Source organism: Neophocaena asiaeorientalis, unplaced genomic scaffold (genome assembly GCF_003031525.2).
Source record: "Neophocaena asiaeorientalis asiaeorientalis breed wild unplaced genomic scaffold, Neophocaena_asiaeorientalis_V1.1 scaffold77, whole genome shotgun sequence".
In the NCBI taxonomy this organism is placed as follows: Eukaryota; Metazoa; Chordata; class Mammalia; order Artiodactyla; family Phocoenidae; genus Neophocaena; species Neophocaena asiaeorientalis.
Genome location: NW_020174645.1, coordinates 7,145,435 through 7,159,121, shown reverse-complemented (window position 1 = coordinate 7,159,121; position 13,687 = coordinate 7,145,435). Strand labels below are relative to the sequence as shown.

The 13,687-nt window shown below is 44.3% G+C and overlaps 1 protein-coding gene across 1 annotated transcript; it reads left to right on the top strand.

Moving 5' to 3' along the window:
* Positions 1 to 212: 212 nt before the first annotated feature.
* GPN3 (GPN-loop GTPase 3) lies at positions 213 to 12,976 on the top strand. Its single transcript, XM_024758667.1, has 8 exons — positions 213 to 364; positions 3,207 to 3,315; positions 8,315 to 8,482; positions 10,179 to 10,303; positions 10,893 to 11,008; positions 11,158 to 11,254; positions 11,781 to 11,909; positions 12,358 to 12,976. The coding sequence occupies exons 1-8, from the start codon at positions 317 to 319 to the stop codon at positions 12,418 to 12,420; spliced, it is 855 nt and encodes a 284-aa protein (XP_024614435.1). The 5' UTR covers positions 213 to 316; the 3' UTR covers positions 12,421 to 12,976.
* The last annotated feature ends 711 nt before the right edge of the window (positions 12,977 to 13,687 follow it).

Genomic DNA, 13,687 nt, shown 5'->3' with positions numbered 1-13,687 from the left:
TGTTACGGTTGTCCGTTATCACCAGGGCAAGCAGACCTCGCCAGAATCCCAACCTTCTTTTTCAGCCAACTACTTCTGCGCACGCGCAAACCCTCCTCGGGCTTTTCGCAAAACGCGTTTCACATGGGATTTGGCCTTCCGGACACCCCGTAGTCAGAGGCGCGGCAGAACTGAAGACGCAAAAGGAATTTGGACTGCGATTGGTTTGTAGTCGTGTTCCGGGAACTCAGTGGGCGTCGCGCGAAGGCTGAAGGGAGCGTCGTGGTGGCGCTCTGGGTCTCGGCGGCGGGAGGTGTCAGGAACCGCGGGAGCAAGCATGCCTCGGTATGCGCAGCTGGTCATGGGCCCCGCAGGCAGCGGGAAGGTGAGGCTTTGGCGGGAGAAGGAGAGAAATGTCGCAGTTTGTGGGAGGCTGGGAGGTTCAGGTCCTGAGGGAGAAGCTGCCGGTTGTGTGTATTGGGGACCTTGAGACCCTGGGCAGCTCGCTTCTGCAGTCTGGGCTTCAGTGTTCCTTTTGTTGTTGTTTTGAAAGGAGATTGATGATAGTTGCTAATATTTATTGCGTACTTAAGCCCTAGATACTGCCCCAGGTATTGCGTACTTAAGCCCCAGATCCTTTCCTGTTAATGAAAAAAAACTTACTTCCTTAAAAATCGTGTGAGTTAAGTCCTGTTACTCCCATTTTGCCGGTAAGGAAAATGAGACACAGAAAGGTTAAGTTTTTGCTCAGGGTGACACACCTAGTAAATGATGGCTGGAATTTGAATCCAGTTTTGTCTAACTCCAGAATTTGTCCCCAGTCTTTAACCCAGGAGGTTAAAGTGGGGTCTCGTTAATCACTGCTTCTCAGAGATTGAGACGTGGACTTCTGGAATTTGAGGAGACTTTAGGAGGTACATGGGCCTGACATTAATGAACATTGAATCGTGTATTGTGAAAGTTGCTCCCTTTTCAGTTTTCTTTCAGTTTGCATTGAGGTGAAATCATCAGTTTGGTGCTAGCGTATCTTCAACACTTCTTTAATTCTCAAGTCTTTTTGGAGAGCAGATTTTAGACTCATAGGTTTTGACAGGCAACTATATTCAGCTAGAACTGAAATAATTTTGTTAAAGTTGCATATAATTTTATGCTTACCTTCACGTTATGGAAAGTATAACTGGTTTTCTGGTTAGAGATACAGTTTTTTTGTAAACAACTATTAAGGGAATCCTATTAGGGGCACTCAAATATGGTAGAAATTGTGACGATATTGATCAAATAACAGGAGTGTGGGAAACACTGGAGTCTGTAGAGGTGTTGTGTGGCTTCAGTTTTTTGGGTTTTTTTATAAATTTATTTTATTTATTTATTTTTATCTGTGTTGGGTCTTCGCTGCTGTGCGTAGGCTTTCTCTAGTTGTGGCAAGCAGGGGCTACTCTTTGTTGTGGTGCGCGGGCTTCTCATTGCGGTGGCTTCTCTTGTTGTGGAGCACGGGCTCTAGGCACATGGGCTTCAGTAGTTGTGGCTCGCGGGCTCTAGAGCGCAGGCTTAGTAGTTGTGGCACACGGGCTTAGTTGCTCTGCGGCATGTGGGATCTTCCCGGACCAGGGCTCGAACCTGTGCCCCCTGCATTGGCAGGCGGATTCTTAACCACTGCGCCACCGGGGAAGCCCTGGCTTCAGTTTTTAAATTGACAAACACGTTGCTCTGATGCTTGGCCTATTCTGGGTGCAGGAGATACACATGCGACTATGATATGGCCCTTGCTTACCCGAAGCCAGTAGTCTATTTGGGAATACTTAGACTAGTTACTTAAAATACAGTGTGGTGTATAGAGAGGACCTCCTAGGCAGAGAGAACAGTGTGTGTAAAGTCACTGAGGAGAAAGATAAAAGCGTGATAGAGGTTATTTCTATATTCTAGATTAATTTTCAGACTGATTGTGTTAGATAAGTATCTTTCTATAAACTTTTGATGCCTGCTACCAGAAATACTCACTGGGCATGTTCTTTGTGCCAAGCATTGTTCTGGGCCCTGGGGATTGTGTAGTGACTAAAACACACACACAAAATCCTGTGCACTTGTGGAGTTTATTCAAACATATGAGTCAATTAGAAATAATTATCAAGCATTTATTATGTACCAGGTATTGTTATAGTCCCTGGGCGTATACAACTGAATAAGACACATCCCTGCCTTTATTTATTTACTTACTTTATGGCCTTGCTGTGTGATTTGCTGGATCTTAGTTCCCTGACCAGGGATCAAACCTGGGCCTTGGCAGTGAAGGTGCCAAATCCTAACCACTGGACCGCCAGGAAAGTTCCCACATTCCTGCCTTTAAATAGAGGGTGGGAGAGACAGACAAGTAGCCTAGAGATTTTAACATAGTACATGAGGGATAAAAAATTTTCTAAACCCAAAGTTGTAAACTGATAGTGCACTTCCAGGCTATTTACTGACCTGATATTCTCTCATCTTGGAATGTTACTCCCCTGGCTTGGCAAGCACACTGCTGTCTCTCAGCTCAGATATTCCCTTCTCAGAGACATCGTCCCCGAGCACCCCACCTAAAGCTTTGTTTGGACTGTACCAATCCTAGTGGAGAGGGGCTTCCCTGGTGGCGCAGTGGTTGAGAGTCCGCCTGCCAATGCAGGGGACGCGGGTTCGTGCCCCGGTCTGGGAAGATTCCCACATGCCGTGGAGTGGCTAGGCCCATGAGCCATGGCCGCTGAGCCTGCGCGTCCGGAGCCTGTGCTCCGCAACGGGAGAGGCCACAACAGTGAGAGGCCCACGTACTGCAAAAAAAAAAAAAAAAAAAAAAAGTCTACAATCCTAGTGGAGACACCTTGTGTCAGGTGCTGCAATGTGTAATCAGAAATCTTCCCTTTAAATTCCATTTGTTGCATGTTAGAGCAGTAAGGAGCCTTGGTGATCATGGAGGCCATTCCAGTTAGAGACAAGAAAATTGAGGGACAGATTGGAAAAGCACCCTCCCCAGAGTTACCCATGAGTCCGAGCCAGGTCTGGATCTGCAGCCCAGTCAGGTGTCCTGACTGCCAGCCCAGTGCCTTTTCCCTCTTTTCAGTCAGCTTCTTGGTCAATGAAGGAATAGTTTTGGCCTTAGTAGACACGGCTCAAGGGGTGTGGAGAGTCCTTCTGGAGGTGTAGAGGGTAAGCACTGCACTGCTTGTTGCTCTAACCCCTCATGCTTTATGACATTACAGAGCACCTATTGTGCCACCATTGTCCAGCACTGTGAAGCCCTCAATCGGTCTGTCCAAGTTGTGAACCTAGATCCTGCAGCAGAACATTTCAACTACTCCGTGATGGCTGGTAAGTCCTGAGCAGAGCCTTCCCCCTCCTTCAGGAAAAATAGGGGAGTAGGGAGGCAGTGAGCACTGGCTGCTCAACACAGAAGCTGAAAATTAATACAGTCTGGTCCCCTGGTTTTGTGGTGAACAACATGAGGCTGAATGTCATTTGGTGACATCAGCTCATGTTGATGTATGTGACAGTATCCTTTCTTAGTCTCTGATGTAAGAATTAAAAGTGAGTAGACTCCTCCCTCACCACCCTTCCCTTTTGTTTCTTTCATGTTTGATCATGTTTGGTAAACCTGTTTTACTGCTGATCATACTATAAGTGAACAACCTAAATGTTTTGTTTTGTCTTTTAAGTCTTTGAATTTATTCATTCAATTGTCTGTTGAACACCTACTTTACGCCAGGCACCAGGGTTATAGCAGAGGACAAGACAGATACTATCCCTACCTTTGTGGACCTTTTAGCAAGGGAGATAAGCAAAATGATAAACATGTTACAGATTGTGGTAAGGACTGCTTTAGGCTGATGAGAAGGAATAACTGGGAGAGGTTGCTTTAGGGATGACGTCTCTGAGAAGGAGCTCTTTCGGCCTAGACCTGAAGATGGTAATGTGCTCACCAAGTTGGAAGAATATCAAGGTTACTATATAAGGGAGAGGTGGGAAAGGGCTTGGTGTGTTCCAGAAAAAGCGAAGATGCTGATAAGCTGGGGCATAAGGAGTGAAGGAAAGAGATGGGTAGGAGCTAGTAGGACATGAGAAGTATGGGTTTTTTCCTGTTTTTTACCCTGTTTAGTCTGTTTGGGCCGCTGTAACAAAGTAGCAGACTGGGTGGCTTATAAACAATAGAAATGGATTTCTCACAGTTCAGGAGGCCGGAAGTCCAATATTAGGGTGCTGCCAGCATGGTCAGATTCTGGCGAAGGCCCTCTTCCCAGCTGTAGACTGCTGACTTCTCACTGTGTCCTCACATGATGGAAGGGGGAGAGGGAGCTCTATGGGACCTCTTTTATAAAAGCACTAATCCCATTCACCTCCCCAAAGCCCCACCTACTAATATCATCATCCTGGGCGTTAGGTTTTCAACATATGAGTTTTAGAGGGACACAAATACTCAATTTATAAGGGACTTCGCTGGCAGTCCAGTAGTTAGGACTCCACGCTTCCATTGCAGGGGGCATGGGTTCAATCCCTGGTCGAGGAACTCAGATCCCGCAAGCTGTGTGTGGCACAGCCAACCCCCCCCCCCCCACAAAAATCCTCAATTTACAGCACCTTTCAACAGTGGAATGTCATTAGAGGGTTTCCAGCAGGGGGAGAGGATTGACATCTGATTTATGGTTTTCTTTTGGTTTTTTTTTGGTGAGGGGTTATTTGTTTGTTTAATATTTATTTATTTATTTGGTTGTGGCGAGTCTTAGTTGCGGCAGGTGGGCTCCTTAGTTACGGCAAGACGGCTCCTTAGTTGTGGCTTGTGAGCTCCTTAGTTGCGGCTCGCTGGCTTCTTGGTTGTGGCACATGGGTTCCTTAGTTGTGGCTTGAGGGCTCCTTAGTTGTGGCATGCGAACTCTCACTTGCAGCATGCATGTGGGATCTAGTTCCCAGACCAGGGATCAAATCTGGGTCCCCTGCATTGGGAGCATGAAGTCTTAACCACTGTGCCAACAGGGAAGTCCGTGATTTATGTTTTTAATCTTTTTTTTTTTTTTTTTTTTTTTTTTTTGCGGTATGCGGGTCTCTCACTGTTGTGAGCTCTCCCGCCGCGGAGCACAGGCTCCAGACGCGCAGGCCCAGCGGCCATGGCTCACGGGCCCAGCCGGCTCCGCGGCATGTGGGATACCCCGGACCGGGGCACGAACCCGCGTCCCCTGCATCGGCAGGCGGACTCCCAACAACCGCGCCACCAGGGAAGCCCCCTGATTTATGTTTTTAAAAATAACTGGCTCTCAGATGAAAAACGGACTCTAGAGGGTCAAGAGTCGAAGCAGGGACCAGCAGTGAGGCTATTACAGTTGTCTAGGTGGCTTGGACTAGGGTGATCATGGTGGAGATACAAAGGAGCAGGCAGATATGGTATATATTTTGCAAGTAGAATTAGCAGCATTTGTGAGAGATTGAACTAGAAGGGTGCAGGAAAGGGAGAGATCATGGGTCACTCTTAGGTTTCTGACTTGAGTTGTTGAGTGCATGATATTGTTTACTGAGGAGGAAGACAAATCGGTTTAAGTTTGAGGCAGTTCTCTTTGCACTTGCTAAGTTTGAGATGTCTGATAGCTATCTAAGAGGTTATACCAAGAAGGCATTCGGGGACTTCCCTGGTGGTGCAGTGGTTGGGAATCTGCCTGCCAACGCAGGGGACACGGGTTCAAGCCCTGGTCCGGGAAGATCCCACATACCATGGAACAGCTAAGCCCCTGCGCCACAACTATTGAGCCTGCGCTCTAGAGCCCGTGAGCCACAACTACTGAGCCCACTTGCTGCAACTGCTGAAGCCCACAAGCCTTGAAGGTGTCTCATCTTCAGGGGTCTGGTAGAGGAGGTGGGGTCAGTGAGGTAGGAAAAAAGTCAGGAAAATGTAGCGTCAAAGAAGCCAGGAGGGGACTTCCCTGGTGGCACAGTGGTTAAGAATCCACCTGCCAGTGCAGGGGACACGGGTTCAAACCCTGGTCCAGGAAGATCCCACATGCTGCGGAGCAATTGAGCTTGTGCACCACAACTACTAAGCCTGCACTCTAGAGCCCGTGCTCCGCAACAAGAGAAGCCACTGCAATGAGAAGCCTGCGCACCGCAATGAAGAGTAGCCCCCGCTCACCACAAGTAGAGGAAGCCTGCACGCAGCAACGAAGACCCAACACAGCCAAAAATAAATAAGTAAATTTAAAAATCTATTTTAAAAAAGCCAGGAGAAGAGACTGTTTCACTAAAGAGCTGGTGCCTGGTTATGTCAGATGCAGCTGGGAAGTTGTACAAGAAGACAGAGGAGTGGCTGTGAGATTTGGGAATGTGGAAGTGTTGGCGACTTTGGTGATTTCAGTGGGATGGTAGGGATGGAGGCCAGGTTGCAGTGGTTTGAAGAGTGAACTGAGGTGATGCCGTGTAGATGCTGAGCGGAGATGACTTGCTGAGGAAGTTTTGCTGTGAAAGAAGCAGAGAAGTGGGACTATAACTGGTGGGGTATGTGAGGGTCAAGGGAGGTTTTAAGGTTGAAGATGGTAACTGGAACAGAGTTGTATGCTGAAGAGAATGATCCAGTAAAAAGAAAGAAACTGAAGATACCAGAGAGGGGCAATGACTGTAAGGTTGACTGCGAGAGTGAGAAAGGGGAGGGGCTCCCAAACAGGTGGAGGGTTTTGCCTTTGCCAAGAATTGGGGGGTTCTTTCATTGTAGCCGGAAGGAAGCCAAGGTGGAAGGCACCATGTAATATTGGTGGTGGGAATGTGGGAAATTCTCTTTTGTTGACTTCTGGTTTCTGTGAATGTCATGTGTGGTCATCAGCTGAGGGTGGCTAGAAGTGGGTGTGGGTAGGATGAGGGAGGCAGGTTGAAAAGAGAGGAAGAGGTATGAAACAGTCATCTTCCTTGAGAAAAAGCATTTCATTGCTTTGGGATCATTTGGTTGCTTCCAACAGAGAGCACTCAAGCTAGCCTATGTAAAAGGAGAATTTTTTAGAAGGAATTGGGGGACTTCTCACAAAACCCAAGAGCAAGCAAGGCTTTATGAGAGACTAGAACCTAAAACATAAAAACTAACAGGAATCTAGGCTGGCTTTCTGTCTCTTTTTGTCTGTCTTACAGACCAGCTTCTCTGCTTCGGGATGCACATGGCAGCCAACAAAAATCCCCCCACCTCTAGTTCACATGACTTTCTGGTACAAGTGCCTTACTGACTAATGTCCTTGAGTCATCCTTTTAGAAGGCCCTAACTTTGAGCAGATGTTTATCCCTGGGAAAGTGCATAGGAAGACATTATCCATATAAATGTGGCTGTGAGTGAACTGAGATTGTAGGTTTGAACACAAGAGTACTGATTTCCAAAACTTTGTAATAGAAGAGAACCATGTGTATACCAGAATGTTTAAGCTCCTGCTATAGGTGATTTAGCTACATTATCTCATATAGTCCTCATCCTTCTACCCTAGGATATATGATTTGTCCCCACTCTTATACATAAGGAAAGTGAGGCACAGGGAGGTTAAGTAGCTTCCCTAGGGTGATGATATTAAGAAACGGTAATTGGTTTTCTTGGTATGGTTTTGTTTTACTTGCTTAAGAACAGGTGGTGTATATTCACATTGTTCAAATTGCAAAAGGTACAGAAGAGTAAGTATGCAGGAAACTGTCTTCCTCCCAGCTCTGTGTCCTGGCAGGTGGCTACCCTCCCTTGAGGCAGCCAGTGTTGCTAGTTTCTGGGGTATCTTTCCAAAGTCTATGCATGTAAAATAAAATATGTATATTTGTATATATAGTAAATTTTTGTCTTTTTTTTTTTTTTAACACAAATGACGGCATTCTAACACAGAGTTCTGCACCTTGCAATTTTCAATGAATAGTATACCTGGAAGACTATATCACCTCAGTTCTTAAAGAGCTTCTCCTTTATTTTTTTATTTTATTTTTTTTGTGGTATGCGGGCCTCTCACCGCTGTGGCCTCTCCCGTTGCAGAGCACAGGCTCCAGACGCGCAGGCTCAGCAGCCATGGCTCACGGGCCTAGCCGCTCTGCAGCATGTGGGATCCTCCCGCACCGGGGCACGAACCCGTGTCCCCTGCATCGGCAGGCGGACTCTCAACCACTGCGCTACCAGAGAAGCCCAAGAGCTTCTCCTTTTTATGGTTGGATAGGATTTCATTGTCTGGCTGTACAAAAATGTATTTAATTTGTTACCATGGACACTGCTACAGTGAATAACCATGTACAGAAGTAATTTCATGCATGTGAGTTTTTATATAATTGTTAATTATCACCAGTGAAGATAATGCTCTTGTATTGTGGGCCCTCTCTGTGGTTTCAGACATCCGGGAATTGATTGAGGTGGATGACGTGATGGAGGACAATACTCTGCAGTTCGGTCCCAATGGAGGATTGGTATTTTGCATGGAATACTTTGCCAATAATTTCGATTGGCTAGAGGACTGTCTCGGCCATGTAGAGGATGACTACATCCTTTTTGACTGTCCAGGTAAGTCAGCTATCTGAATGTATCATTTTCCCTGAAGTCATGCTCGTGCTATCCTCAGTGGAGAAAGTGGAGTGACCATTCGTAGCTCTAAACCCTGCTGCGGTAAGGTACAACTCGCTTACTCATTGGCTTATATTAATTCATTGAGTTTACTGAGTGCTTATTTTGTACTCTGGAAATACCTAGAAAGCAAGGTAGCCATGGTCTCTGCCCTCATGGAGCCCACAGGCAAGTGGTAGTGCTAGGCAGTATAAACAAAAGTCACCCAAATGGACTTCCCTGGTGGTGCAGTGGTTAAAAAGCTGCCTGCCAATGCAGGGTACATGGGTTCAATCCCTGGTTCGGGAAGATCCCTCCCACATGCTGCAGAGCAACTAAGCCCATGTGCCACAACTACTAAGCCTGTGCTCTAGAACTTGCGAGCCACAACTACTGAGCCCACGTGCCACAACTACTGAGCCCACGTGCCTATAGCCCGTGCTCTGCAACAAGAGAAGCCACTGCAATGAGAAGTCCACACACCACAACAAAGAGTAGCCCCCGCTTGCCGCAACTAGAGAAAGCCCGCGCACAGCAGCGATGACCCAGTGCAGCCATAAATAAATAAATAAACAAACAAATAAATAAATAATCACCCAAATGATTATTTAATATATTTCTGACAGGCACTCCACAGGAGTAGCACAGACCATCACACAGCAGGGAGGTTGGGGAGGCTTCTCATCAAGTAGCATGTAAGCCAGACCATAGGGTGAGGTGAGGGAGACTGTGCTGCAGGCAGAGGGCACAGCATGCTGAAGGCCTTGAGGCAGGAAGGAATGAGCTGTGTTTGAGGTACCAAAAAGGCCCTTGTGGCTGGAGCACAGTAAACAAAGGGAAGTGTCCTGAGGTGAGACTGGTAGGGGACAGATGATCACACGACTTCTCAAGCCAAATTATGAATTTAAGACTTAAGCCTAACCTAGTTTTGATCGTTTGTGGCTCTCACATTTTTTCCCCTATTTTTAAAAATAAACTTACTTATTTATTTATTATTAGCTGCGTTGGGTCTTCGTTGCTGCGCGCAGGCTTTCTCTAGTTGCGGCGAGCGGAGGCTACTCTTCCTTGTCACGTGCAGGCTTCTCATTGTGGTGGCTTCTCGTTGCGGAGCACAGGCTGTAGGTGTGCGGGCTTCAGTAGTTGTGGCACGTGGGCTCTAGAGCGCAGGCTCAGTTGTTGTGGTGCACGGGCTTAGTTGCTCCGCGGCACGTGGGATCTTCCCGGTCCAGGGCTCGAACCTGTGTCCCCTCCACTGGCAGGCAGATTCTTAACCACTGCGCCACCAGGGAAGTCCCTCCCCTTTGTTTTTAACTGAACATACACACACCCACAGAAAAGTGCAGAGGTCATAAGTGTACAGCTTGATGAAGATTCCCAAACCTAACACACCTTTGTAGGCTTCACTTTTGATCAGCAAAAACGGAAGTGTGAAGAACCTCACTTTCTACGTAAAACTGCATAGTTTCCTTGGGATTCTCGTGGTATTGTGATTGCTTCCAGAGCCTGTAAGACCCCTTGAAAATTGAATATGTTACCACCAGAGGTTGACTTTGTTTTTTTTTTTTTCCTCAGCTGTCTTATAGGAAATTGTTTTCCTGTAATTTGGTAATTTAACATATATCCTGATTGTAATAGTCTCATAATGTTCTTCATGTAGGTCAGATTGAATTGTACACTCACCTGCCCGTGATGAAACAGCTGGTCCAGCAACTAGAACAGTGGGAGTTTCGAGTCTGTGGAGTTTTTCTTGTTGATTCTCAATTCATGGTGGAGTCGTTCAAGGTTCGAGGATAAATCTGTTGTCGATTTTTCAGTCATGGGTACAAGCAGATGGCAGTCTCCTTTAATTGTTGCATGATTTCTGGATGTTTCACAAACTATACTCCAGAATTATTTAATATCCCGTAATATTAAATTATTATAATAATGTATTCTTAACTCAAAGGATAAATTGTGATACTGTATAGATTTGGGGGAACTACTTACCAAGAAAAATTAGGCAGTTGTGTATCTTCATATAAGTCTGTTTTTCTGATGATGTTTTATCTAGTTTATGAACTATCTAAAACAAACATTATTTCCCATTAGTAGCCCCTAAGGAATATTTGATGGAAAAGATTAAAGGTGTCATCCAAATTGAGATTTGTGATCACCATGGATTAAATCTACATTTTCCCTCCTTATCCTCACCCTTGGAAACCAGGGGTCGAGAATCTGATTAGTGGACTGTCTTCTTTCACTTTACTTTAGCCTTTCTTTTACTTAGGCCAATTTTGTTCAGAGAGAAGCAGGAGCCTCTCTTTTATGTGGAGACCAGGGAACTTTTTTGGCACCAGTTGATTCATCTTCCCTTTTCTGTTTCCTCCTTCAGTTTATTTCTGGCATCTTATCAGCCCTGAGTGCTATGATCTCTCTAGAAATTCCTCAAGTTAACGTCATGACGAAAATGGATCTGCTGAGTAAGAAAGCTAAAAAGGAAATTGAGAAGTGAGTTTGCTTCTTCCATATCATCATATGTCAGCTGCAGAGATGAACCTTCTAAGCTTTATTTCGATGTGAGGTTCTGTCAGTCTATAAATCTAGTTTCCTGATTTATTCTTCCTTTTATTCATCAGTCTTCTTTCTCACTTTTAAAGGTTTCTAGATCCAGACATGTATTCTTTATTAGATGACCCTACAAGCGACTTAAGAAGCAAAAAATTCAAAAAATTGACTAACGCTATATGTGGACTGGTAAGCTTTCGAAATTGTTGGATTTTATTTTTAATGACCTGGTCAGGTGTGTATTGGCATCCATTCAGTGGCCACCATTTTGGAAAACATGGTCCAACCCTATTGCCTTGCCAAAGGAGGAGGGTGGGAGTCTGTGGGCTGGCTGGTCAGCAGTTTAATTTAGAAGCAATTATTGGCAGTAGCCAGTAAGTTAACTGACGTGTCTATTATTCCAAGCTGTTTTGGGAGCTCAGACTGTCTTTGCCTTTTGGAATTTCCAGTGGTGGTTGAGTTCAGGTAAATGCCTATGAAACAGTGTCTGGTTCAGTAACAAGTTAGCAAGTATTCTAGTTGGTCATAATCCAGAAAAATCAGTATTGATTTGCTGTTGTTCTGTGTCTGTCTGTCCTTCCTCCCCACAACACACACACATACACACACAAATGGTTTTAACCAGAAGTGTAAATGGTTATAAAACTCAAATATAATTTGAAAATTAAGTATTTTGTACTTCAGAATGACCCCTTCTGAAATCCCCAACTTGTAGATTGACGACTACAGCATGGTTCGATTTTTGCCTTACGATCAGTCAGATGAAGAAAGCATGAACATCGTATTACAGCATATTGATTTTGCCATTCAGTATGGAGAAGACTTGGAATTTAAAGAACCGAAGGTACTTTCTGGTTTGGGGTGTTTATTGCCTTTTGGTAAAAACGTTTACCAGCACTCACTGGCCTCCTGCATAATCCCATGGAGTTAAGCTCTTTGTCCTCAGAGTTTAGGCATACATGGAAAGAGGAGGTGAAATGCAACTGGGCTCGGGCTGCCCTCACGTATGTCAGTGAGGCCCTGTCACAGCACATTAGCTGAGAATTGACATGAGTATAAACTCGAGGAAGAGTTTACTTCTAAATGAGATATAAGCCCTTTAATTTACCACATGTCTGGAAACATTCTGTCAGTCATTCCTTTTGTTATTAACAATCACTGTGAGCAACACCTGGAGCTGATGCTGGGCGTTAGCTCCTTATAGAGCATAACCTGAAAAACATGTAAGCATATACTAGGTCTGACTGAGGGGAAGTGGGTGTATTTTCTATCTTGTGTTTGCTTTGTGTCAGGAACATGAAGATGAGTCATCTTCCGTGTTTGACGAATATTTTCAAGAACACCAGAATGAATGAAGAGTTTGTTAAAAAGTAACCAAATGTGTGAGGAGCTTGTGGCTGAACTGGCAGAACCTTCTTCTCTTCGAAAGATGGAATACTAGAAAGCTACTTATTTTAATGAAAAAAAATAATACTTTATCAGCAATCAGGAACATGCCTGAATCAAGTTCTTAGTTATTCTGAAACTGCTGCTGTTTAAAGTGGCATCTTTTAGTATTATTGGAACAGCATAATTTAGATTTTAAAAGTCGAAATTGAAATGAATGTAGATAGATTTGTGTATATAATATAAATTAGCACCTGTGATACAGTTAAGACCAGTCTACTTTTAGTTTTACTGTTTGATTTTTGTTATTTTTGAAGTTTTTTTGGAGGGACAGGAATTATTGTAACAAAATATGCATATATGTGTCCAAAGGGAAAAAAATCTGGAAGAATATAGATAAGACCATTGCTTACCTGTATCTCCCAGTTTTCCTACATTGAAAATGTATTATTTGTGTAATTTAAAAATGAAAAGTAACTGTGTTTTAAGATATATATGTATATAAATAAAAGAAACAGGAAAATAGTACTAACTTTTTATTACACTCTTGTTTTCCAGTCAGAATTTGAAATATTCAGCCAGGGCAATTTATTTTTTGTTTTTTTTTTTCAAAGTTTTGAATGAGTAAATTTCCCCAAGTGTCCAAATGTAGGCAGTGACTTTTTTTTTTTAAGTGTGATTTGTAGTCTCTGAGCACTTAAAAATGTGTACTTTACTTGAATAACAAATGCACACAGAAATGCAAAAGATAATTTTTTCTTTTTAACTTCTTGACACATTGAATTATTTTCAGTATTTATAAGTTCATTTGTGATAGGCCCTGGGGAATGGCTAGTCAGTCAACAGATACTTCTCTGGCACCCACTAAAGGAAAGCAGAATCTCTTTTATTGAGTTCTGCCAGGCATTGTGCTAAGAAGAAGCATTTTGCATAATCTCTTTCATTTAATCCTCACAGCAGGTCTGGTCTCCATTGGTGCTGGATCTTCCTGCAGTTGCAGATTAAGTCCTTGTAGAAAACCTGTAACTTGGGTTAAATTTTTAATCATTCTTGGGCCTAGATAGCAGAAGTACACCTGCAGTGTCAAATTTGATCCATTTTCATTAAATATGCAAAGTGTGAGGGGCCATAGCTATCAGTGGTAACTTGTGCCTAGCGGCCCAGGCTGGGGGCAGGAGTTGGGTATTTGTACCATGGTCCCCTGGTGTGAGCTATTCTCACAGGGCACTCAGAAGA

What these genes read in the sequence shown, in the direction of transcription:
- GPN3 (XM_024758667.1), top strand. Translation starts at nt 317, where the DNA reads ATGCCTCGGTATGCGCAGCTGGTCATGGGCCCCGCAGGCAGCGGGAAG. An exon ending in GCCCCGCAGGCAGCGGGAAG is followed by an intron (nt 365 to 3,206) that starts GTGAGGCTTTGG and finishes ATGACATTACAG; the next exon opens with AGCACCTATTGTGCCACCAT. An exon ending in CATCCTTTTTGACTGTCCAG is followed by an intron (nt 8,483 to 10,178) that starts GTAAGTCAGCTA and finishes TTCTTCATGTAG; the next exon opens with GTCAGATTGAATTGTACACT.